The sequence below is a fragment of the Ochlerotatus camptorhynchus genome, unplaced genomic scaffold (assembly GCF_037179485.1).
Source record: "Ochlerotatus camptorhynchus isolate MF236.1 unplaced genomic scaffold, CSIRO-AGI_Acam_v1.1 ptg000395l, whole genome shotgun sequence".
Classification (NCBI taxonomy): domain Eukaryota; kingdom Metazoa; phylum Arthropoda; class Insecta; order Diptera; family Culicidae; genus Ochlerotatus; species Ochlerotatus camptorhynchus.
The window spans coordinates 228,169-254,029 of record NW_027040882.1 but is presented as its reverse complement, the minus strand read 5'-3'; the positions used below and the strand labels follow the sequence as shown (position 1 = coordinate 254,029).

General features: G+C 37.7%; 1 protein-coding gene across 1 annotated transcript; it reads right to left on the bottom strand.

The window, feature by feature from the left end:
- Positions 1-1,267: 1,267 nt before the first annotated feature.
- On the bottom strand, positions 1,268-25,861 carry ras (Inosine-5'-monophosphate dehydrogenase ras). Its single transcript, XM_065233288.1, has 6 exons — positions 25,675-25,861; positions 25,448-25,555; positions 25,041-25,191; positions 2,426-3,067; positions 1,805-2,361; positions 1,268-1,749 (listed from the first exon to the last, which is right to left on the bottom strand). The coding sequence occupies exons 2-6, from the start codon at positions 25,522-25,524 to the stop codon at positions 1,644-1,646; spliced, it is 1,533 nt and encodes a 510-aa protein (XP_065089360.1). The 5' UTR covers positions 25,525-25,555; positions 25,675-25,861; the 3' UTR covers positions 1,268-1,643.

The window sequence follows — 25,861 nt, the reverse complement described above, 5'->3', positions numbered from 1 at the left end:
GGGTTGCCGATTGAGACTATCAAACTGACAAAACAACAAGAAAAGGTATTGCTCAATTGCGGAACAGCGATTCGGACACCGTTGTAACAGGACGAATTCCGTAAAGCAGAGTGTTTCCTAATAAAAACTGTTCAGGCGGAGGAATACCCGGTCGAGTTTAAAGTGTTGCTGAAAAATCAAGGACAGCTACCTAGACAGAGCACATGCTAAAATCATACGGAAAACTTGGTAGGCAAGGTGTTCGTTCGTAGGTACAATGCATATTTAAGGATGAACTTAGAAGTGAAATAATCAGTAAGGAAACAAAAGCTTTGTTAATCCAAAGATATTATGTAAAGCCAGTGTTTTATAAACGATGAATTTTAAGTGTTCTTGTTGTTGTTTGTAGGTTTCAAATGCTTTAAAGAGGAATCTTACCCAAGCTCTTCAAGTTCATGCGGTGAAGAAAAAAGTGAAATTAGATGGCAGTTCCCAAACAAAGTCTGAGATCAAATTGAAATCTAAATTTGATGTTGTGATTTCGCTGATAATGATTTGATGTTATGCTAAGGCAATGAATGATGTTATGCTAAGGCAATGAAAACAAACCCGCAACAACATATTTTTGAAGAGCATATGTACAGCAAAATGAAAACAAAATTTGGTATCAAATTTGTCCATTGCGTAAACTGAAATCAAATAATGATTTCAGTTTGATGTTGATATCAAAACTTGATTTCAATTTGCTGTCATTTTGATGCTGGACTTTGCTCGGGTTGCGTCTCCATTGGTACATAGCTGACATAGTCACATAATGCATTTCAATTTTTTACTTGCATAGGCTTGTTTATTCTAAGTGAATACTTCAACAAGTAAATAACTGTATAGATAGAGCACATGCTAAAATCATATGGAAAACTTTGTAGGTAAGGTGTTCGTTCGTAGGTACAATGCATGGTGGTAAATTTAAGGATGAACTTAGAAGTGAAATAATCAGTAAGGAAATCATAAGTACGGCAGTGTGAAAATTGTATACAGAGAGGACGAACAAGGACAACTTTTAGGAAGATACAAATCCAAACTCCCCCGTTGGAGAGGGATGATGAAGGTTCAGTTATGTTACTGTAAATTCGCAGTTACTGTAACAGCATAAGTATATTGTCCGGTGGAATTGCTTACCTTGCTTTGTTATGTTTTCTAACACACCTATGCCAAAAGCTTAGGTATATGATGACAAAAATGTTCCTCAAAGTGCAATTGAATAAGAAGAAATCTCTACATACATCTCTTTATTGTGTATAAAACCTAATAAAGTTTAAAAAAAAATAATTTATAAAACATGTACTGCCTTAATTCATACTCTAATAGCTATATTTTTTAGAAAGATAATTCCAATACTTTGAATTTAGCGGGGCTGAGAAAATGTTAAACCAAGTGGGTATCTACAATTTAAGCCGATTCGTTCCATTCACCTTACTCTTAAGATTTCTTGCTCACAATATTCGTTCGCCTTGGATGGTTTTTCCAAACTACTCTGGTAAATCTTTCACTAAGACAGACATTTGACACATTTAACTTAATCCATTAATATAAGCAGATTAAGGTACAAAAATGAACCAAAAAGAAAAATAGTTCGGTTAGTTCACTCATCGTTTATCTTGCTCTCAGAACAGTCTCTTCTCATAAGAAAACAGGCTATGTACATTGCCTTCAGCTTGTGCTGAGTGAGTACGTCTCATAAAGCGCAGCTTTCCATTGTAAATCATTTCCCTGTAACAAAAAAAAACATGATAAACCAGTGCCACAAAAAATATATATAACATACTTCAGATTGTGTAGAGATCTGGTGCCAATATCTTGGCAACTATGTTGTAATCCGCACTGCAGATAGGGCAGAAACCTTAAAACAGATCCTTTGTCGACGATGCTTCCACTTACTCCCTGGGCTACACGCAGTTTGTCAATATCGGTATGGAAATAACGTGCACCAGCAGCTCCTTTCGCATCTTTACGCTCCATTGCTTCAAGACTGCCCATTCCTCGGTACTTCTTCAGCCGAACACCGTCACTGAAGAAATATTCACCAGGAGCTTCTGAAGTACCGGCGAGCAGCGATCCCATCATCACTGAAGATGCCCCCAACGAAAGAGCCTTCATGATGTGTCCGATAGATTGTATGCCTCCGTCTGCGATTACCGGAACACCGAATTCTCGTGCAATTCTACTGACTTGGTAAACGGCAGTTGCCTGGGGACACCCACATGCCATGACCTCTTGGGTAATGCAGATGGACCCAGAACCCATTCCAACGCGTAGTGCGTCACATCCAGCATCAATCAGAGTTTTCGCCTGTTGGCGAGTTACCACATTTCCAGCGATAACCTAAAATGTTTTTCGAATCATTTAACAACTAGGTAACATTAAATTATCTAAAGAGAAAGTATACCTGCAAATCGGGATATTTTTGTTTGATATATTTAATCATATTGATCTGGTAAGATGAATTGCCCTGGGAGGAATCTAGTACAACTACGTCAACTCCGTTTTGTACCAAGAGTTCAAGGCGCTCCTTATCCTCTTCCCTGGTTGAAATTGCAGCGCCAACGAGTAGTTGTTTGTTGCTATCTTTAGATGCATTCGGATAGCTCCTTGCTTTTTTCAAATCAGTCCTAGCTATAAGGGCAACCAATTCACCATTTTTATTCACTATCGGCAGTTTTCCTTTCTTGCTTTTTTCTAAAATATGGTTGGCTTCCTGCAGTGTTACTCCACTCGGTGCTGTTACCATATCCTCAACTTTTGTCATAATGTCTTTGAGCTTAAGACCAACGTCTTCTTCGCGGAAATCAATATCCCTTGATGTAACAATGCCTAACAATCGTTCTCCAAGTCGACCGTGCTCAGTAATAGGATAACCGGTAAAGCCATTCTTTTTCTTGGCCTCCAAAACATCGGCTACTGTATTGTCAGGGCTCATAACCATCGGATCACGAATGAATCCATGCTTATATTTTTTGACCTTATGGACCTCGTTGGCTTGGAACTCCGGAGTGCAGTTGTGATGAATGATTCCGATACCACCACATAGCTGCAAGTAAAAAATAGGGATTAATAATAATATTATTATAAAAGATAAAAAAAATGTTATAATTAATAAATAGATTTATTTTGCATTTATTGAAAAAGGAGGGTTTATTTTCCGATTTTGTTTCATAGCAGACGATCGTAGTTGCTCTCCAGCGAATAGGATCACAGTCACAGAATCACACTTCTTTAAAAATGAACGCCATAGTAAAATATACAATTCAACGACAACCATTTTAAATTACATCTCAAAATCAAGCGCATTATTTTACCTTGCAAGCGCAGTAATCTCCATTTTTGTGTTCCATTGGCCAAAAATAAAATGGAAGGGAAAAACTCTAGATGAGGAAAGATGATTGATTTGTATTGCTGTATTTTATTGGTAATAGTTAAATCGTTTTTCAATCGACGTAGAACTCCATACTTCTTTCCAATTTTCTTGATAACAGAGAGTAGAACTTAAGTTTGTCATCAATCAATTACAACGGAGACGTTATCATTTACTCTTTACCATGAATTTAGTTTTACTTATTTTCAATTTCAATTGCTTATTTATTTATTATAATCGCATATCAGTCCCATCGTTGCTTGACTTCCTATCCATATGGGACTGTTATGCGATTATGGGTTCGAGAATGCAAATCTTCATTCAAGTGTTAAACGGCATCATCTTAATCTATTTATTTATTTTATTTATTTTGATTGAGCAATAAGGGCCAAGAAATTGTCTCAAATGCGCGTTTTAGATCCAAAAACAGTAAAAATCGCATCTTTACGCTCCAAATTATCTTTCTACTTTGCTAATACCAAATTCAACGCGGTTGATGCGACAAAACTCTTCGGCTTTATTCGTTCCAGCAACTTTTTGAATCGGAACCACCAAGGATTCCTTCCAAATTTGAGGCACATATCCAGTCTGCAATGATTGATTAATAAGGCCAACAAGATGTGGCCAATGACATGAAAGCAATCATGCAATGCAATGTAATGCAATGCAATAACTCTAGCATTAACATTATCTATTCCAGCCGCTTTTCTCAATGAAAAGCAAATAACTCTAAGTTCATTGGGTAACCTTCAAATCTAAACCGGCTATTTTATTTCATCAGGTTCATCGTAATGATTGGATTGATTAATTAATGAAACACTGTCGACAAAATAATCATTACATTTAGAAGCAATTACCTGTTTGACTATTCTAATGTGCCATTAAAAGTTATGGATCAATCTTCCTCTGAACATATTCACAACGAGTTTTTTACCGATTGTAAATATTTATTACGCGCGATTGTGCACCCATTCCAATGATTGTTACTATTTGATCTACAACACTTGTTGTACCATTTGTCCCTTTTCCATTTAAGACGCAAAAGATCCAAATCCAAAGACAGCTGGTAGTTTGAGTTTTCAAAGAAACAAACTTTTGCTCTACTAATGGTGGGCGTTGGCCAGATATGGATTTTTCAGATATAATCCTAAATAGGACCTAGATAATTTAATACTAGAGTCCGTGCTCTGTCACAATGTTTCATTGTAAATAATCAACACTCAATGGGTAAAATATCAAATTTCAAATGAATTTGAAAGAAAGGGAACTTGGAGTGTAGAGCGCACTGCCACTGGACGGTTCTGACGCCTGGCCAAGTGAGTGGGTTATGGTTTTATTTGATTGGACGTCATTTCCAATTTATATACTGATACATTCAAATCATTGGCATTTGGTATTCGAGATAAGACAGAGATAGGACGTGGAGGGCCCGCTTAGGGGGAGCGTAACCCATGTTATGGTTTCCATTTATTAAATAGTTCAAATGGGCTAGAAGTGACAGGTTCATAGTGAGAGAATGTACCATATGGTGCCCGTTCACTGATCAAAATCAAGTTTTATTTTGCATTTGCATATAATTATGGGAACGAGTGGAACTTCGGATTAGAAAGTGGCTCCACTTTTCATTTGCGAACACTAGCGCACCTAGCGGTAGAAGGCATCTTCTGCCTGCAATTAAGATAGGCAGCATGCTATGATAGTGTGAGTGCACATAGAAAGCCTATGTGGAAAGCTACCACAACACATTGCTTGTTGATTCATCGATTTGTTTGCATTTCCCCTTCTGTTCTGTGATATAATTGTAATTTTAAGTTTGCTTTAATTGTGAGATAAAGAGTTTACCTCAATTGAAACATAGAGTTGTATAAACTTGACGAATCATACATCTAACATAGTGGTAGTTACAGTTTCATATGATCTAACAACCACTGCCTGCAACTAATGTTGGAGGGGCCGGCAGGGCTGATTACGAATCAAAACTAACATAACAACACTAAAATGATCCCGAAACAAACGCTCATTCATTGAGCAAAACCAATTTCAAACTTGTTCTGCATTATTCACATGTTGCAATCACCCTGTCTGCTCAACAAGCGATGCGTTATGGTAACGTTCCATACGGGCTTCAATGTGCACGCACACTATCATAAAGACTGGAACGCACAAAAATTGGTCGACAAAATCGTTTCTTTCAGTCAAAATTCATATCACAAAAATCTTCTTATTTTTCTTTTGATGGTTCAATTCATATATTTAAATGAAAAAATGTTAGTTTATTCTTTTGGTTTGCCAAATCCGAACTGCCGTGTCTTCCGCTTAACCCTTTCGATTAAATTATGCACAGTGGTCTCATCGCCGTTGAACGCCAGTTGGATTTAAACTGCTGCTCGTTTTCCATGGATTTATAAGTTTTTTTTTTTTAGATTCCGTTTGACCAAGGCCCAATACCGTTCGATAGGGCGGAGTTCTGGGCTGTTGGGAGGGTTGTGGTCTTTTGGTACCACAACCACGTTGTTCGCATCGTACCACTCGATTGCCTTTTTCCCATAGTGGCAGCTCGCCAAGCCCGGCCAGAACAGCACAGGTCTACACGGATAGAAATCTCCTTATACCTTTTGGCAAATTTCCATTGCTGATTATTCATAAAATGTATAAGTCAACTAATAAGCAGACGCCTTGCAAAAAGTTAATAAAGATCATGTGTCAAATTAAATGTATAAGCGGTCACACATACCTTTTATGCATTCTAATAGGACCTATGTGGTTTGTCTTATGGAATGTATAAGGCTGATGCTTTGGCAAAAATGTATAAGTGAAACACATGAATTAAATAATTGATTTTCGTTTCGTGTATTATGTTGCTTTAGGAATGGTAGCGACCGCTTTTCCAGGCACTCCTGGACGTAGATCTCTTGATTGATGGTTCCCGTAGTAATGAAAATGTCGCGTTTTAGACAACGCGTGCATATGGCCTGCCAGACGAGATATTTTTTCGGGAACTTCGATAGTTTGATGGTTTTGAAAATTTCAGCCACCTTCCCTTTTCCTGATGTAGTATAAAACTCCAGTCCCGGAAGCTGCTTGAAATCCGCCTTCACATAAGTTTCATCGTCCATGACGACACAGTCGAACTTTGTGAGCAGATTCGTATACAGCTTTCGGGACCGCTGCTTTGCCTTTAGAGTTATGACGTGTAGAATGATCTGATCTCGCGCGTCAAAAGGATAGAGGAAGATATGAAGAAGGTTTTTCAACTCTCGGACTCGATCACTGGCATGCGATATCACATTGCTGCTCAGGTGGACATCGCGGTTAAAAGCGTGATGGCAGACATTAGACTAAATGTAAATGACGAATTTCACGCTAACTCGACAAAGGAATTGGCAGCACCCTCTCAGATTTCAATGAAACTTTGTGGGCGTGTAGATTTCGTCTACCTAAGCAACTTTGCATACTTATTTTTTTTTTTAACGCTAGGCCAACATTTAAAAAGGGCGGAACTCTTTTTATTAATACTTTCTTCAAAAAATTATAGCTCAATAATATCAAGTCCTACAAAAATGTTGCCAAAGGATGATTTGAAGATAAATAAATGAGCTTGCATAGTAAAATACCAAAACATTAAAAAAATTATTTCTACACTGAAGAAAAAAATGTTTAAAATTTAAAATTAAGATTTCTCAAAAATACCATTTTTTAAAAATCGTAATTTTTTTCTACAGATAGGCAGACCATTTATCTATGACTCATTCATATATCTCAAGATGAGCACTTTTAAAGAAAAAAGTTATTTAACAAAAACTTTTTCGTGTTCGCACTGAATAAAATCAATGATTTTTTTTTTTTGAGTTCTCTCCACTCTCCCCTACACCAAAAAGCTCCATTTTGAGCCCCCTGGTAGTGGACACTCAAAAACTCAGCCATAGGCAACATCATAAATACAAAACACTACATATAAAATGGCTGAGCATATTTTAATTTACAATTCTACAATAAGGAGATACTATTACGAACAAAACAATTTGTGCGCTTCTATAGTGGATAAAGTATCCTTTTAAAGAAGCGCATGTATTTAAAACATTACAAAATTAATAATAATATTCATACTAAGGAAAGATGGACAAATAACTAATACTTAAATGTTTGATGACGGTTAAAATATAATAACAAAAAGAAAGAAAATATAATTAAGCTTAAATTAATAGTTGTGGTATTTGCGATCGTAAATAACTTTTAATGTTAGATTTAAATGATGAACGATCTAATAGCATCTGTATATCTCTGGGTAGGTTGTTAAATTTGGCTGGACCTATAAAAGTAAACCGTTTCTGATCAAAGTTTGTATACGCACGAGATCGAGAGAGATGATTAATTTGCCTGGTGTTGTGTAATCGTGGCGTCACATTTAAAGTTGAATTGTGGATACTTGCTGGATTATGTTGCATATTATGAATCAAGAGCAATGTTTGTTCTTCACACATGCCCTGTATAGGCAATACTTTATGTGGAAAATCTGTGAAAAATCTGTGTACAACCGGACAGATGGAAACAGGAAAGGTAGGTTATAGATTATTTTAATACATCGATTTTGTAATACTTGCAGTCTTTTAAGCTTTGATTTATAGGCTCTGCCCCATACAATTATCAAATAGTTCAGCTGTGAGTAAATGTGAGCGTAGTAGAACATAAGCAGAACTTTTCGAGGAATGAAACAACTAACCCTTTTCAAAACTCCACACATGGATGAATCTTTTCTCGCTACTTCCTTGATATGCAGATCCCAAGACAATGTATAATCTAGCTGAATACCTAGATATTTAAATGACTCTACTTTCTGTATGACGTTAACACCCATTACGAAAATAGGAATAATTGGAAGGATTTTTCTTGGTGGTCGGAAGATCATGTATTTAGTTTTTTGTAAATTTAGTGATAGTAGATTATCGCAAAAATATTCCTGGAGAATTTGTAAGTCTTCATTCATGCTTGAAATTATCGCTTTTGGATCGACATTCGGATAAAATAAGTCTGTGTCATCTGCAAACAACCTCGGAGTACCAGCAAGGCAAGTTTTACTAATGTCGTTAATGTAAATGAGAAATAGTAAGGGCCCAATATTGCTCCCTTGGGGAACTCCTGTACTTATTTGTCTCAGGGAACTTATTTCTCCGTCATACGAAACAAATTGAGTTCTACCTTTTAAGTAGCTTCGAACTATGTCATTTGCCACTCCTCTGATCCCATAACAATCTAACTTACGCAGTAAAATATAATGATTCAGAGTGTCGAACACCTTTTTTAAATCTAAGAATAAAGCTCCTACATATCTCTTGGAATCTGTTTCCTCCAGTATACAGGGTGCGTGACGAATTTTTGCAGTATATTTCAAATAGTAATTTCTCATGCTTGTGCATCATGATTTAGATATATTTGGCAGCACTGGATAGCTTATACTGTTAGGTGTAAGATTTAAACAAACAATGTTGAGTAAACGTAAAGATGTCGAAACAAGAGAGCAATTTGTCAGCCGTTGTCGCTTTGTTGCGCGCCGGAGTATGCATGAAAGAAATAATTCGGTCGGTAAATGTGTCTGAAAGAATAGTGTATAATATTAAAAAAGGCTTGGAAAAGTGATAAGACGGAGCACCTGCTCATACTGCTAATAAAGCACAGAAATGGCTTACGGAAAATATTTCGTAAATTTGGGAGGAAGAAATTTGGCTCCCAAGCAGTCCCGATATCAATCCGTTGGATTATTTTGTATAGGGCGTCGTCCAACGGGATACCAATAGAACCCGGAGCACCTGCTCATACTGCTAATAAAGCACAGAAATGGCTTACGGAAAATATTTCGTAAATTTGGGAGGAAGAAATTTGGCTCCCAAGCAGTCCCGATATCAATCCGTTGGATTATTTTGTATAGGGCGTCGTCCAACGGGATACCATGCAGTCGCTAAAAGCTAAAATCAAGGCAGTGATGACATCTATGGATCGAAACATTTTAAAACGTGCATACTGCAGTTTCCGGAAGCGTCTAACTACAGTCGTCGAAAGGGAAGGCAATTTTTTTGAATTAATTTACTTACAACTTCCATATGTTGCGAAAGAAAATAAATTGCACAAAATTCATTGCCAGAATAACTAACTGGTGTATTTTTTCTCAAATATGCCATTTACTGTAAAAATTCGTCACGCACCCTGTATGATCAACAAGTTCAGTTATAGCGACGGTAGTGCTGCTTCCGTTGCGAAATACATATTGTATACCATAAAATGCTCTATGAATGTCTAAGAAACGAACTATGCGATTAATCAATAATTTTTCGAATATTTTATTGAAAACTGAGAGGGTCGATATAGGCCGATAATTATCGGGTTTTGTAGAATCACCTGACTTCAATATTGGGATAACTTTGGCAGTTTTAAGACAGTCAGACAGACAGATACCTCTTTGAATCATTAAATTGAATGAATCAGGCAAAATACGGGAAAGCGATACAACATTATTTTTAATTATCTTTGCTGGGATATGATCAGGACCAGGACTTTTATTAGTTTTTAAGTAATTAATTAGCAGGACAACCTCATTTGCGGATGCGGGTTGTAGAAAAATTGAGTTTGCAATTGGTTCTATATGTCGCAATGGGTTTGAACCCGTCAGAGTGATGTTTTCTGCTAATTTTGAACCAACTGTCGAAAAGTGTTCGTTAAATGCATCGCAGATTAACTTACTATCAGTTATACAATTGCCATTAATTACCAAGGACAGTCATTCCACATCGAACGCTCGACTGTTTCGGTCAAGTATTGCTTGCACTCCGTAATCGGTACTAGTTTTTTTCCCCTATTGAGGTTTTTTTTCAATCCGCTTTCATACTGAGTGGTGTTGTAGTATACAACAGTGCAGTGAGCATCGCGGAATTGTAATTGCCGCTCAATCGTTCGAGAAAGGAAGCAGTCATTTCCGGCCGAGTCCGGCAGATGAGCTGTACATCTCTAACCAACAAGTTTCATCGCATCACGAAACGGCAAACTCAAGGTCATCGAGTTCACCAGCCGGCGAGCCAGCCGGTGCTTTGTTGCAAACACTCGAGGGCAACAATAGAACGATCATCACCATCATTCTCACATCAGGATAGATCATCGTCATCAGCCACACTCCGTGCGCTTGTGTGGAGAGTTAAGTAACAAACGGTTATCTTCCGTTCTCCGCAACCTGATTAATCTCCATACAGTGTTGATTAACTTTTCTGACACTGTTTTTTCCTGAAAAAATTTTCATTTTTTTTTTTTTTTTCTCTTTTTTTTCATTTACTGTTTTTTTTTTGCAAGTTGATTAATCTCCCTATAGTGTTGATTAACTTTCCTGGCATTATTTTTTTCCATTTTAAAGTTTTTTTTATTTTTTGCTTTGTTGGATTAAGTATTATTTTTACCGTTATATTTTTTGGATAAGTTTATTTTTTTCTTATTTTTTTTTTATTTATTTTTTTTTTCTCAACGCATATATATATATATATATATATATATATATATATATATATAAATATATATATATATTTCCTTTTTTATGTCGAAATCTGTTGCGGAGGTACTTAAGACCCCGCAATGGATGAAACCAATGATGGCGGGGGTATTTCGCTAGCAGATATCTCCGATGATGAGTCTGTTAAATCTCCATCATTCGAAAATCTGCTTCTCACTGAAGAGGAAATGGATACCTCAGGGGATTCTACTTCGGACCCCAAAACGAGCACTGGAGCTTACCCAAAGGTGATGTCTAAACAACAACCTCCTTCACCCCCTGCCCCCCCTTCTCCACCATCGCCCCCTCGTCCACCTGTTCCCCCTACTCCAACCGTTCCCTTAAAAATTTCTGCGACCCCCCGCCATAAAGCTTACCCAAGCGACTCAAAAGGTCCGTGGGTTGTTTTTTTCCGGCCCAAACAAAAACCTTTGAATATTTCTCGGATTTCGAAGGATCTGACAAAACATTTTTCGGCCGTAACCGATATCTTTAAGGTAACGTCAAACAAACTGCGCGTTACCGTTGATGACCTGAAACAGGCAAACCGGATTGTTGCCTGTGAGCTTTTTTCGATCGAATATCGAGTCTACGTCCCCAGTTGTGACGTAGAAATTGAAGGAGTGGTCACCGAATCGAGTCTGACTTGTGAGGATTTCCTGCAAGTCGAATCTTTCGGCATTTTCAAAAACCGTGCCCTCCCGAAAGTCAAGATACTGGACTGCATTCAACTGCAGTCAGTGTCGCACATAGGCACAAAAAAAAAGTATACCCTCTCAGATTCGTTTCGTGTGACCTTTTCAGGATCGGCATTACCTGACTACGTCACAATTGGGAAGGTTCGACTACCTGTACGCTTGTTTGTACCGAGGGTAATGAATTGCTTGAAATGCAAACAACTAGGTCACACCGCGGACTTTTGTTCCAACAAACCGCGGTGCGATCAATGTGGGGAGGAGCATACGGAGGGTCCTTGTCATGCTACCCCAAAATGCGTTTACTGTAAGGATGCTCCGCATGCTCTGAGTGATTGCCCGAAGTACAAACAGCAGGGAGAAAAACTAAAGCGGTCTTTGCAAGCTCGCTCTAAGCGCTCGTTAGCAGAAATTTTAAAAACGACCGCTTCATCTTCCCAAACCACCCCAAAAAGCAACAACACATTCCACCTCCTGCCAGATGATGATCAGGGCTCTGACTCAGAGGTGGGTGAGAGTAATCCTTTTGTCTTTAATGGCAACACGAGGAAGCGGTCCAAAATAAACGTCACCCAAAAACCTCGTAAGGCCTCTCGTATGGACTACCAACCTACCTTGACAAATTTAAGAGGTAGCGGAAATGTACCGAAACCCCCACCACCGGGATTTAAATCTTGTAATTTTAACAAGGACTTTCCGCCACTTCCGGGATCATCTAAAACCCCAGATATCCCAGTTTTTCAGCCAGAAAAACAGCTGAATAATCAGCAAGAACATGATGCCATGTTCACGTTTTCTGAAATTGTGGAGAGCATCTTCAATATATTCAACGTCTCTGACTCAACTCGGAACATTATTAATTTAGTGCTTCCATTCGTGAAAACTCTTTTGAAGCAACTAGCTTCTAGGTGGTCCTTCCTTGCATCGATCATATCCTTTGATGGATAATTTCCCGAATGAGGTCGGGGATATGATCTCTGTTCTTCAGTGGAACTGTAGAAGTCTTATACCGAAACTTGACACATTCAAATTTTTAGTTCACAACTCACTTTGTGATGCATTTGCTCTTTGTGAAACATGGCTTTCTTCAGACACCGATCTCCCTTTCCACGATTTTAACATTATTCGCCTTGATCGAGCAGATTCGTATGGAGGGGTGCTTCTCGGGATTCATAAGCTCCATTCCTTTCATAGAATCGATCTGCCTTCCGTGACAGGCATTGAAGTTGTCGCATGTCAGGTAAATATTCGAGGTAAAAGCCTCAGTATTGCCTCAGTATATCTTCCTCCAAGAACTGCGATTTCTCGCCAAGGTCTCTCAGATATCTGCTCAGCTTTATCTGAGCCTCGGTTGATATTAGGAGATTTTAACTCCCACGGTACAGGCTGGGGGGAACTGTACGATGACAACCGCTCAACCCTGATATACGACCTTTGCGATAACTTCAATATGACAATTCTAAACACTGGGGAAGTAACACGAGTGGCCAAACCTCCAGCAAGAGAAAGTAGATTAGACCTCTCCCTCAGTTCGAGCTCACTATCGTTGGATTGCTCGTGGAAAGTAATTCAAGATCCCTACGGTAGTGACCACTTGCCAATCAAAATTTCTATTACCAATGGTTCATCTTCCACTCGCTCGGTTGACATCGCGTACGACCTCACGAAAAACATCGACTGGCAAAAATTTGCGTCCGCGGTTCTCGGTGGTACTGATTCGGTTGAGATACTCCCTCCGCTGGATGAGTACTCCTTTTTATCGCGACTTATCGTTGACTGCGCTCTTCAAGCACAGACGAAACGCGTTCCGGGTGTTTTCGTTCGCAAACGACCTCTCACTCCGTGGTGGGATAAGGATTGCACCGACGCGAACAGCGAGAAGTCCGCCGCGTTTAAACGCTTCCGCAAACACGGTAAGGTCGAGGATTTCGAGCGGTACACCGACCTCGAGAAAACTTTTAAGAGCTTGATTAAAGCCAAAAAACGCGGTTACTGGCGTCGGTTCGTCGATGGTTTGTCGAGAGAGACTTCGATGAGAACACTCTGGAATGTCGGCAGGAGAATGCGCAACGCGTCATCACCGGTCAACGAAGACAAGGAGTACTCAGACAGTTGGATATTCAGCTTCGCGCAGAAAGTTTGCCCGGATTCGGTGTCGGTTCAAACCAACGTTCGTGATAGTCCGTCGGGTAGTAACGAAATAGATTCTCCGTTTTCGATGGTGGAATTCTCACTTGCTCTCCTCTCATGTAACAACTCAGCTCCAGGAATGGATAGAATCAAGTTCAACTTGCTCAAAAATCTCCCAGACGTCGCGAAGAGACGCTTGTTGAACTTATTCAATCAATTTCTGGAGCACAACATTGTTCCGGATGATTGGAGGCAAGTAAGAGTTATCGCCATTCGAAAACCCGGTAAACCCGCGTCGGATTATAACTCGTACCGTCCCATCGCGATGCTGTCCTGTATACGGAAATTGTTGGAGAAAATGATTCTTTTTCGTCTAGACAAATGGGTCGAGTCGAATGGTTTACTTTCAGATACGCAATTTGGATTTCGGAGAGGCAAAGGAACGAGCGACTGTCTTGCGTTGCTTTCAACTGAAATTCAACTGGCCTATGCGCAAAAACAGCAAATGGGTTCAGTTTTCTTGGATATTAAGGGGGCTTTTGATTCTGTTTGTATCGATGTCCTTTCGGATAAACTCCACGATAGTGGGCTTTCACCAATTATGAACAACTATTTGAGCAACTTGTTGTCTGAGAAATATATGAGCTTTTCTCATGGAAACTCGACAACTTCACGAATTAGTTACATGGGTCTCCCCCAGGGCTCATGTTTAAGCCCCCTTCTTTATAATTTTTACGTTAAAGACATTGATGGTTGTCTTGATGAAAATTGCTCGCTAAGGCAGCTTGCAGATGACGGCGTTGTGTCCGTTATAGGGCCAAGTGCACCGGACCTGCAAGGACCATTGCAAGATACCTTAGACAATTTGTCTACTTGGGCTATGAAGCTGGGTATCGAATTCTCTCCGGAGAAAACTGAGTTGGTTGTTTTTTCTAGGAAGCATCATCCTGCACAGTTACAGCTTCAACTAAAGGGTAGAACAATCACTCAAAGTATATCTTTCAAGTATTTAGGTGTCTGGTTCGATTCCAAATGCACATGGGGAAAACATATTGCGTATCTAAAACAAAAATGCCAACAAAGAATCAATTTTCTTCGTACAATTACCGGAACTTGGTGGGGAGCACACCCGGAAGATCTTATCAGGTTGTATCGAACAACCATCTTGTCGGTTCTAGAGTACGGTAGCTTCTGCTTTCAATCCGCGGCGAAAACACATATCTTGAAGCTGCAACGAGTTCAATACCGTTGCCTCCGAATCGCGCTTGGCTGTATGCACTCGACGCATACGATGAGCCTCGAAGTACTCGCGGGTGTTCTCCCACTGACAGATCGTTTCGCTGAGCTGTCTTTCCGGTTCCTCATCCGTTGTGAAGTATTGAATCCTTTGGTAATAGAACAGTTTGAGAAGCTGCTCGACCAAAATCCTCAAACAAGATTCATGAGTTTGTACTATGAGTACATGACGCTGGAGGTTGGTCCTTCTTCATTAATCTCCAATCGTGATTGCTTCCAAGCCTTCTATAGTTCCTCTGTAAATTTTGATCTGACCATGATGCAAGAAATCCATGGAATACCAGATCACCATCGGTCGATGGTTGTTCCCTCAATTTTTGCAATCAAGTACCACCATGTAAGTAACGATAAAAGATTTTTCACAGATGGGTCAACCATAAATGCTTCCACTGGATTCGGTGTATTTAATCAATTTCATAGCGCCTCCTATAAACTGCAGAAACCATGCTCCGTATACGTTGCGGAACTCGCAGCTATATTTTACGCAGTAGAGCGAATTGCCTCACTACCTTCTGACCATTATTTCATTTTTACGGATAGTCTTAGCTCATTGGAGGCTATTCGTTCAATGAGGCCGATGAAGCACTCCTCGTATTTCCTGCCTGAAATACGATCTAAACTGAGTGCTTTATCTAACTGCTCCTATACTATCACCTTAGCTTGGGTCCCATCTCATTGCTCAATTCCGGGTAATGAGAAAGCGGACTCATTGGCTAAGGTGGGCGCTATGGAAGGCGATATTTTTGAGCGACAAATCGCCTTCAACGAATTTTTCTCCATTGCTCGCCAGCAGCGCTGCCATTAATACAGATTTATCTGTATTATACAGATTTTTTAATCTTAATACAGACCCGATACAGAATACAGATTTATCACAGATTTTTAAATTACAATACAGATTTATACAGATTTTTATAAAATGCTTGAGAAAAAAAAATTCAAAATTTATAAAAACAAAATAACTTTTTTGATTGTATGGGGATTTACAGTATTAATTGAATATTTCCAATATAAGCATGTATATTAAATACAAGAAAAGTGCCCGAGCACATTAAAATGGTACAAATACAAGTACTCGTAAACATTTTACTTGCATTGAAAATGTATTTCGTAAGAAATTGCGGATTTTCTGATATTCTCCATACTGCAAAAATGATTTTACCAGCACTGGCGGGGCGACATCTCTCGACTTTTCGGTGTAACTACCACACAAATGATGTAATTAATTGTATTCATCTATATTAAAAATATCAAATAGTAATGAACTCGTGCACTTTTTTGCATTTAAAACTGCTTATCAGGAAGATAATGAATAGAAACTTAAATCTCCATACATTTTCAAACGGCTTTATATCACTCTTATAAATAAGTACGGACGATATCACAAATGGCGCAATTATATCCCGTATGGTTAGTACAATAGCCCGAATAGATGGTTAAGCACTTTTTATGGTTATTTTGTATGCACTGTATTTGTTAAACAACAAAACATGATTAATTAAGAAAAAAATCGTCAATACAGAAAATACAGATTTTTTAATAGAGTGGATACAGATTTTTTATAAAACCACCTGGCAGCTCTGCTCGCCAGCAAGTCCTCATCAGTTGGCAACAAAAATGGAATGATGGTGAATTGGGAAGATGGTTACATTCTATTCTCCCACAGGTGTCGAACAAACCATGGTTCAAAGGGTTGGACATGAGCCGCGACTTTATACGCGTTATTTCAAGGCTTATGTCCAATCACTGCTCGTTAGACTCGCACTTCTATCGAATTGGGCTCTCAGGCAGCAATTTATGTGCGTGTGGCAGTGGTTATCACGATATCGAGCATGTTGTTTGGTCGTGTACCTTACACCGTGTTGCCAGATCTGAGTTATCCACATCCCTCAGGGCCCGAGGAAAACAACCCGCGATACCCGTTAGAGATGTCTTGGCGAGCCGAGACCTTGACTATTTGAATTTAATTTATGTGTTTTTAAAACGGATAGATTTGAGGATTTAGAAGTTAGTGTCATCTTGTGTTCTCCCAAGTTGTTAGCTACCCATCGGTGTACCCCCATGTTTGTCTTTTTCATCAGAGTGTCGCCTAGTTCGAGATCAAGAGCACATTGCTCTCCAAACCTTGTGTTCACAATCCCTACCCTGCCATCCATTTGTTACAATTTGTTACCCCTAACCTCGAGATAGCCGCGAGTAATCGGCCCCCGCTTTACTAACGTTAGTTTTAAGTAATTTTGTTATCTAAACAATGAATATCGGCTCCGCAAAGCTACAGCAAATGAGCCTGGAAAAATAAACGAATTATTAAAAAAAAAAAAATACCAAGGACAGTTTTTTATTGTTCTGCGATTTGCCTATTATTGTGTTGATATTTTTCCATAATTTTGAGTGTGACGTATTGTTCAAAAGCCTTTCAAAGTAAGTTTTTTTTTGCTTGTTTCTTAGCTAAATCCAGCTTTTTTCGAAACATGTTTTAATAGTTCCGCACAACGAGTGTTGTTAGGATCACGACGAGATTTTTTCAGATAATTGTTTTTAATTTTAATTAACGTTTTTTAGTGTAGACATGAAAAATATTGAAATGTTGAGACTCATGTGAAACCTACCACTCAACCGGATTTCACTCAACAAGCTCCAAATGAAAAGTACCCCAAAAAAGAGATTGAAGACGTATTCAATCCTAACGTGAATGATATAGAAAATTTAATTTTAATGTTATGTTTAGTTGGGAGAGTATGAAAAAATGGTGTTCTTATTTCATAAATTTTTATTTAATCTTATTTAGAGAATAACTTATATATATTATTTCTTAACATTGTCAAATAAAGTAAATTTTTTTGGATGCTCCGTTGAATTAGAATATTTATTAGCTGCAATTTGATTATCGGCAATAGGCTGAAACTGTGAAATTTTTGTGTACCAGATATCGTCTTTGCCTGGTGAAACAAATCTTCTAGTTCTTCTGACATTTTTTCGTATTGCTCAGTAAATTTGTATGACATGTCACTGTTGCCATTAAATAAAATAAAATGCTGAAATACATTCATTTGACATATTAAACAAATTTTCATTTCGTTTCTCGTGACGATAAACAAATACATTGGTAGCCTTATTGGCCACAGAGGTGCTTTCATCGCTAAAAATTCGGTTCGCCAGCTAAGCGAAAGAGTGGATCATATTGTTAATATAATATATTTGATAACATGTTCCGTCCATATCTCCGAAACTAGTTGACCCTTCCTTAATATTCAAAAGCTTTATAAAAGATCATTTTATTTTTCATTTGGAGTTTAACTCAATCTTTTTCGAGGGGGACGACTCTATCTACGATGCAGAAAAGATTGTGTTTTGCTGTGGCTAGCTGCACGCACGCTGAGTAGATAAAAGGAAGATTTATGTCGATTTTGAAGATTTCCTACAAAAAGATGAAGCACGATGCAAGTAGATGCGAGAATTGAAAGATGATTTTTCGAAGATTGATTCGCTAGTGTGAGATTTTTTGAGCATCTAGAATTGAGATTTAGATGTGTCGCCCCCCTCGATCTTTTTAGTGGTAGACGTGAAACACGTCTTTCAAAATTTTTGAATTTGTCGTTCGCACCCTGAAAAAAAAATCATCATTTTATTCAGTGCGCACACGAAAAAGTTTTCGACTTTTTTCCTTTAAAATTGCCCATCTTGTGATGTATCAACGAGTTGTAGATAAATGGTATGTCTATTTTTAGAAAAAGTTTCAGATTAAAAAAAAATGTTTTTTTGAGAAATCTAATTTTTATGTTTTATTTTTTTTTCAGTGTAGAAAAAAGACTTTAATTTTTTTTATATTTTCTTACAAAAGCTCATCTATTTTTTCTACAAATTATCCTTTGGCAACATTTTTGTAGGACTTGACATTATTGAGTTACAATATTTTGAAGAAAATCATGACAAAAAAATCTGCCCTATCCAAATGTTGGTCTAGATTTTTTTAAAGAAAATAAGTATGCAAAGTTGCTTAAGTAGACGAAATCTATACACTTACAAAGTTTCATTGACATCTGAGAGGGTGCTGCCAACCATTTGTCGAGTTTGCGTGAAATTCGTCAAATGGACTTGAAAATTTAATTTGTGAGAAATTGGATAATATGAAAAGTTAATTTTTTTAAATTGATGCGGAAAACCAATTAGCTGTAATGAATGATCAGCGCAGTTCATTTAGGACGATTATGTCAGAATCGGACCAAAATGCCAGACAAATTTGGAATAGAGATGAACTAGCCTAACGCTAAAAATCTCTTAAATAAAGTCTAAAAAAAAAAAAAAATTGGAAGGAGTGGTTCCTATTCAAAAAGTTGCTGGAACGATTAAAGCCGAAGAGTTTCGTCCTATCAACATGTTGCACACATTAGAGAAAATTTTAGAACTTGTTGTGAAAGGCTATCTTTGGAGTATTTGAATAGCAACTCTTTGTTGATACCAGAACAATCAGGATATCATGGAAGGTCATTCTTGTGAAACTGCGTTGGATTTGGTGTTAGCAAAGTGGAAAGACAACTTGGAGCGTAAAAATACGATTGTTACTGTTTTTTGGATCTGAAACGCGCTTTTGAAACAATTTCTAGGCCTTTACTGTTAAGAACAATCAAGCGCTTTGGAATTATGAGTGTTGCATATAAATGGTTTGAAAGCTATTTATCTGACAGAACTCAACGGACTGTTTTTAATGATTCTGTTTCCAGTCCCGTGGGGAATAACCTTGGAGTGCCCCAGGGAAGTGCCCCTTTTATTTATTATGTATATTAATGACTTGCGACGTGTTTTACGGTTTTGCGACATTAATCTTTTTGCAGATGATACTGTGTTATTCATTGCAGCTAAGAATTTAGAAGTTGCCGTCTCACACTTGAATGAAGATTTGCAGTATCTAAGTAGATGGTTGAAGTGGAAGCAGTTAAAATTGAATACAAGTAAAACTAAATTTATGGTAATTTCGCCTCTGTTGTAATTGATGATGAGACTATTGATCGCGTTCGGGAGATTAAATATCATGACGTGATTATTGATGACAAATTTAAGTTCAACTCTCACATTGACAATGTCATCAAGAAAATTGCCAAGAAGTATGAAATTCTATGTCGATTAAAAAACGATTTAACTATTGCCAGTAATATACAGCTATACAAATCAATCATCTCCCCTCATCTAGACTTTTGCCCTTCCATTTTATTTTTGGCCAATGAAACACAAATATCGAGATTACAGCGTTTGCAGAATAAAGTAATGCGTTTGATTTTAAGATGTAATAGATTCACTTCCTCAACTTTGATGCTGGACGCTTTACAAAGCGGGAAGCAAAGAATAGTATATTTGACGATGGTGTTCATTTTTAGAGAAATTAACGGTTTGCTGCCTCGATATTTGTGTGATCGAATTAAAAGAGGAAGTGATTATCAAAGATATAATACTAGAAACGCGGATGAAATAAGAACACCACATTTCTTGACTTGTGCTTCACAGAATTCATTATTTTTCAAAGGAATAAATGTTTTCAATTCGATGCCTAGACACATTAAACGTGCAACAACATTAGCTGAATTTAAGAGACATTTCATTTCACACGTTAAAACTATCTTTTGAACGGTTATCTAGTGATTTTTGTATCTTGACGAAGTTATTTTTATAGGATTATTTTGTATGGATAGTTGTTATAACTTTTTAATAATTATTGTAGCACTGCAAAAACTATTTTGTTCGCCACGATGGTGATGATGGATTTTTGTTATTTGATTTGATAGTAGTAGTTAAAAAAAAATTTTTTTAGGCGGTCTACAAAGGTTTGAGTCTCGCGCGCGTATTACGGATATAGAGGACTGAATTTATCATTTGATAAAAAAAAAATGCAATTTTGAAGCTTATTTGGAGGATACCTTGAGTCAGTAGTAAGTTTTCTGACAAATGTCGGGGGTTCGTGAGCATTCCTGACATTGCTGAAAATTATGATAGCATCAGATTGCGGGGTTGCTAGTGTAATAGGATGCTTTGTTGATTGTTCATTGACTCTTGATTGCTTGTAATACTTATGAATATTTTAGGTGGACAAAAATGCGAACTAAGAGGTGGACGCCTAAGCTTCACATTTATATCGCTGTGAAGCAGCCCAGTTGCCCAGAACTACGCGCAGCAGCTGGAAGTTGCCCTACCCACGGAAGAGCAGCTTGGCGCAGCTTCTCTTGAAGATGGCTGGAGAGATATCCGTTCCGTCATACGTAGTACTGCTGCAGCGGCAATAGGTACTGCAATCCCGGACCGAAGAAATGACTGGTTTGACGGCGAATGCAAACTGTTAGTAGAGGAGAAGAATGCAGCACGGGCGAGAATACTGCAACACCGCACGAGATTGAATGTGGAGCAATACAGACAAGCGCGGAACAGACAAAACTCGGTTTTCCGAAGGAAGAAGCGTCAACAGGAAGACCGAGATCGCGTGGCGATGGAAAATCTGTACCGCGTAAACGACACACGAAAGTTCTATGAGAAGCTAAATAGTTAGCGCAAAGGCTACGTGCCGCAAGCCGATATGTGCAAGGACTTGGACGGTAACCTTCTTACGAACGAGTGTGAGGTGATTGAGAGGTGAAAGCAGTACTATGACGAGCACCTCAACGGTGAAGCAGCATAAAACGAAGGTGGCACGGCAACAGACCTTGGAGCACGCGCAGAAGATGACAGGCTATCGGCCACCTGTCACCATTTGCAAGAGTGTTCGTGGGGCAATACCAGGCGGGATTCATGGGTGCCCGCGCTACCACGGACCAAATTTTCGCGATTCGGTAGGTTCTGAAGAAATGCCGCGAATACAACGTGCCCACACATCATTTGTTCATCAATTTCTAATCCGCATACAACACAATCGATCGAGATCAGCTATGGCAAATTATGCACGAGTACGGATTTCCGGATAAACTGACGCGATTGGTCAAATCGACGATGGATCGAGTGATGTGCGTTGAGTCCCTTTGAATCTCGAAGGGGGTTACGGTAAGGTGATGGACTTTCGTGTCTGCTACTTTATAGTAGGACTAACAACAACAACAGAAATATATGCTACTCATTGGCAATTAAATCTAATTTTAAGTTTGCCTTGAATATTTTTAACAGATCATTTTATAGATTTAATATAAATGACGATCAAATCTTTGAAACCCTTATTTCTTCAACTTATAAAAACTTGTTATTAAAATGCATAGCAATCTCTAATCAAAGTGTTGAAATCATGAAAACCATGTCATATGTATCAAAATTTACTAAGAGGATGCTACTTTCATGTTCAAAAGCAAGAAATAATCAACGTTTTTTACCATTCAGATGGAATACTAATGCAAGACAGAAGTATTGTAATTTTTGCTAAACAATTGAAATAATTGCTTTTGATGATCATCTCCAATCCTTTGAATTAAAATTAGCGGATAAGATATTTGCATTTCAAAATTTTGAATCTCTAAATTCAAACAAAATTAACCTACATATTGTAGATTCACACATACAGCTGTGTTTGATAAAATAGCAGCGCATGCCGATTTTTATACAAAATAATCAACTTTGACATGATGTAACTTTGTTAACTTATGATCAATTGAGCTGAAACGTTCGCCAAAGAACTACAAATAATATATGTAACATATTATGTTCAATTTTACGATTACAAAATATTAAATTTTTGGAAGCACCTGCCGGAAAGTGAGACCTTGAACAATTTGACATTTGAACAATTTTACCTGATGTCTCACTTTCCGGCAGGTGCTTCCAAAAATTTAATATTTTGTAATCGTAAAATTGAACATATTTGTACTGTCGTTATACGCATAAGGATTGCATAGAACATGGGACAATTATGCGTATAACGGCAGTGTAGTTCTTCGGCAAACGTTTCAGCTCAATTGATCACAAGTTAACAAAGTTACACCATGTCAAACATTTGGTCATGATCAAAATTTGTATGAAAATCGGCATGCGCTGCTATTTTATCGAACACAACTGTATATTGGAGACACTGCATTTTTTTAAATATGTACGACCCATTACCTAGAAGTATACTTGTTATGGATGATTAATTGTAGAAGATTCAGATTGAAAGATTGTTTTAATCTAATGTAAATAAAATATTTAAAATTGACAGGCATAGCAATCAGAAACTGAGCATCGTGAGTATTATTATTCAATATTAATGTTTGATACTCTGATTTAATGTTAGGGAACATTGTATTATATAGTCAACGATTTAGGTTATTTCATGGATTGCATTTGTTCGTTAAGGTTTCCATATTCGTAAGATAAAAATGAATTTGGTTCCGAGTCGAACGAATGCTTTTTATGCGAGACAGCTTATTGTAGGCAATTTTCTAAAAACCTGATCAATAAAAAAAAATGATTGATTGATTTATCTTTATTTGGGAGGCTTTCAGCCTGGGGTTGGTTCGCCTCCAATAAAATAAATAAGTTAAAAGATATTTATTGGTTTAAATATATATGATTTTGATACAATAAAAAGATATGATTAGCTACAACTAAAATTATTCCTTGCTTTAAAAAATGTTTCAGGTTGATTCAAGTAAACATTTTTTTTTGAATCAATAAAAATCGATTTTTAATTCAATAAAGCTGTTAGCATTATTTCATTCTATATTTTTATTGGATTACTCTATGGATTTTATAGATCCATATTCTATACAAAAATTTGTTTGAAAATGAAGGTTAAAGTTTTAACGAACGTTCAGCTGTTTTGATTTCGGTAAAATTTACCGAACACGAAAACAAAATCTTAGTGTGCAGCCTAGGGGCTGAACAACTCCCGTTCCATGTAAGAGAATATATATATATGATAGTAAGAATTTGTTGCTATCTTTCTCTGTTACACTATCCTTATGGAATGTGATGAGGGCATCAGGCATGGAAAATCATTTGCATTCATTTCGTGCATTCATTTGCATCTAACTTTTTTCTTCAACAGCATTCCGCAAAACAAAATGATGTATGAAGCTTTTGTAGGTTTTGTTATTAGCTACAACTTTTGTTAACAAGTCAAATCCGTATCTCTTATGCATGACAAACCAGAGTGAACAGAAGCCACTACTGTTTCCAGTGAATGTGTTTTACATTCACTGAAAAACAGTAACAAGTTCTGCCCGCTCTAGTTCGTGATGCATAAGAGATACAGATTTGAGTTGAGAGCAAAAGTTGTAGCTAATAACAAACCTACAAAAGCTCTATACATAATTTTGCGGAATACTGAAAAAAGTTAGAGGCAAATGAATGTAAATGAATGTATGAAATGAATGCAAATGATTTTCCATGCCTGGAGGGCATCGTAAAAATTAAATAGCAAGAGGGGCGCATAAAAATGTCCGCTCTGCCCATATGTAAATAGGAATTCCACAGGCCGTGCGACTGTCATACGAATGGATCTTAAGCTGGGTTTAGATTAGGCAAGTTAAATGATCAACTCAGTTGAATTCAGTTGGCTTGAAAAGTTGGGCCTGGTTTAACTTGTTTCAATTCAAGTGAGTTGATCAAGTCAGTTGAATGACATGGTTTACACGTTCAATTCGCGTTCAAGTCAGTTGAATTCAACTGAATTGATCATTTGACTTGCCTAGTCTAAACCCAGCTTAAGATCCATTCGTATGACAGTCGCACGACCTGTGGAAATCCTATTTACATATGGGCAGATCGGACACTTTTATGCGCCCCTCTTGCTATTTAATTTTTACGATGCCCTCCGGGCATGGAAAATCATTTGCGTTCATTTCATACATTCATTTGCCTCTAACTTTTTTAGTCGTGCTCAATTTTAGAGAATTCAGAATCCCCCTCGCTCTCTTTCCCCATGACAAATCTATCTGTTAGTTAGACCGTCGCTCAATTAGCGAACACCCTACTAAAAACCAATCAAACGAGCAAAAGATAACCGTAACTTGACCAAAAAGTAGTTAAATGGGTATTGTTTGACTAAAAAACTACTTACCGCCATCGAAATTGCCATATCCGCTTCGGTGACCGTATCCATAGGTGAAGACACCAGCGGAGCCTTCAACATAATCTTCTTGGTTAAAGGAGACGACAAGTCTACATCGTCGGCTGTAAAGTCGATGTAGCCGGGTAGAATGATAAAATCGCTAGAGATACATAGAACAGTAAACGTCATTTTACTCACTTTAGGCTCTTCTTTGGAAGCCATGCCCGACAATATAGAACTATCCGCGGCTCAAAAAAAGCAACATATAGTAGCTTATTAGCTTTTCATACAACATTTAATGATTTTGTTTTGTTTTCCTTAACTCAATAGATAGTTCTGTAACTGTCAAGTTTCCAATCAGTAATAAACTAAAAACATTAGTATAATATTGATATCTATGCATCTATGCCACATACTTATACGTCAGCCCATCGCTATTACGGAAAAGGTCCTCACAGGACAAACCATCTTGAAGGTTGACTCCGTTTGCCATTGAAATGTCCAAAAGAATATATTTGTTTGCTCTGAAATTAAATTGTGTTAATTTAACAGCTGCACATTATTGAAACTATCATGGGATCCGGAGCATCCCATAAAACACGTGGGAAGAGCGACTCGCTATTTTGTACTCCTGTTGACTAACCTTATGAATTCAGCTTCAGTTGCTTACAAAATCTCCAACCTGGATAGCAGCTGACGTAAAGAAAACACCTTCAAGCACCGGTATTAACTTTATAGGCAAATAATGCAAAAAATCTAAGAAAATTGAATTCAGCAGAACCGTCTCTCTGGTTGTGACCGTACAACAAAAATACATGCCACAAACTGAA

What these genes read in the sequence shown, in the direction of transcription:
- ras (XM_065233288.1), bottom strand. Translation starts at nt 25,524, where the DNA reads ATGGCAAACGGAGTCAACCTTCAAGATGGTTTGTCCTGTGAGGACCTT. An exon ending in AGCGATGGGCTGACGTATAA is followed by an intron (nt 25,192 to 25,447) that starts GTATGTGGCATA and finishes ATGTATCTCTAG; the next exon opens with CGATTTTATCATTCTACCCG. An exon ending in ATATGGCAATTTCGATGGCG is followed by an intron (nt 3,068 to 25,040) that starts GTAAGTAGTTTT and finishes TTTTACTTGCAG; the next exon opens with CTATGTGGTGGTATCGGAAT.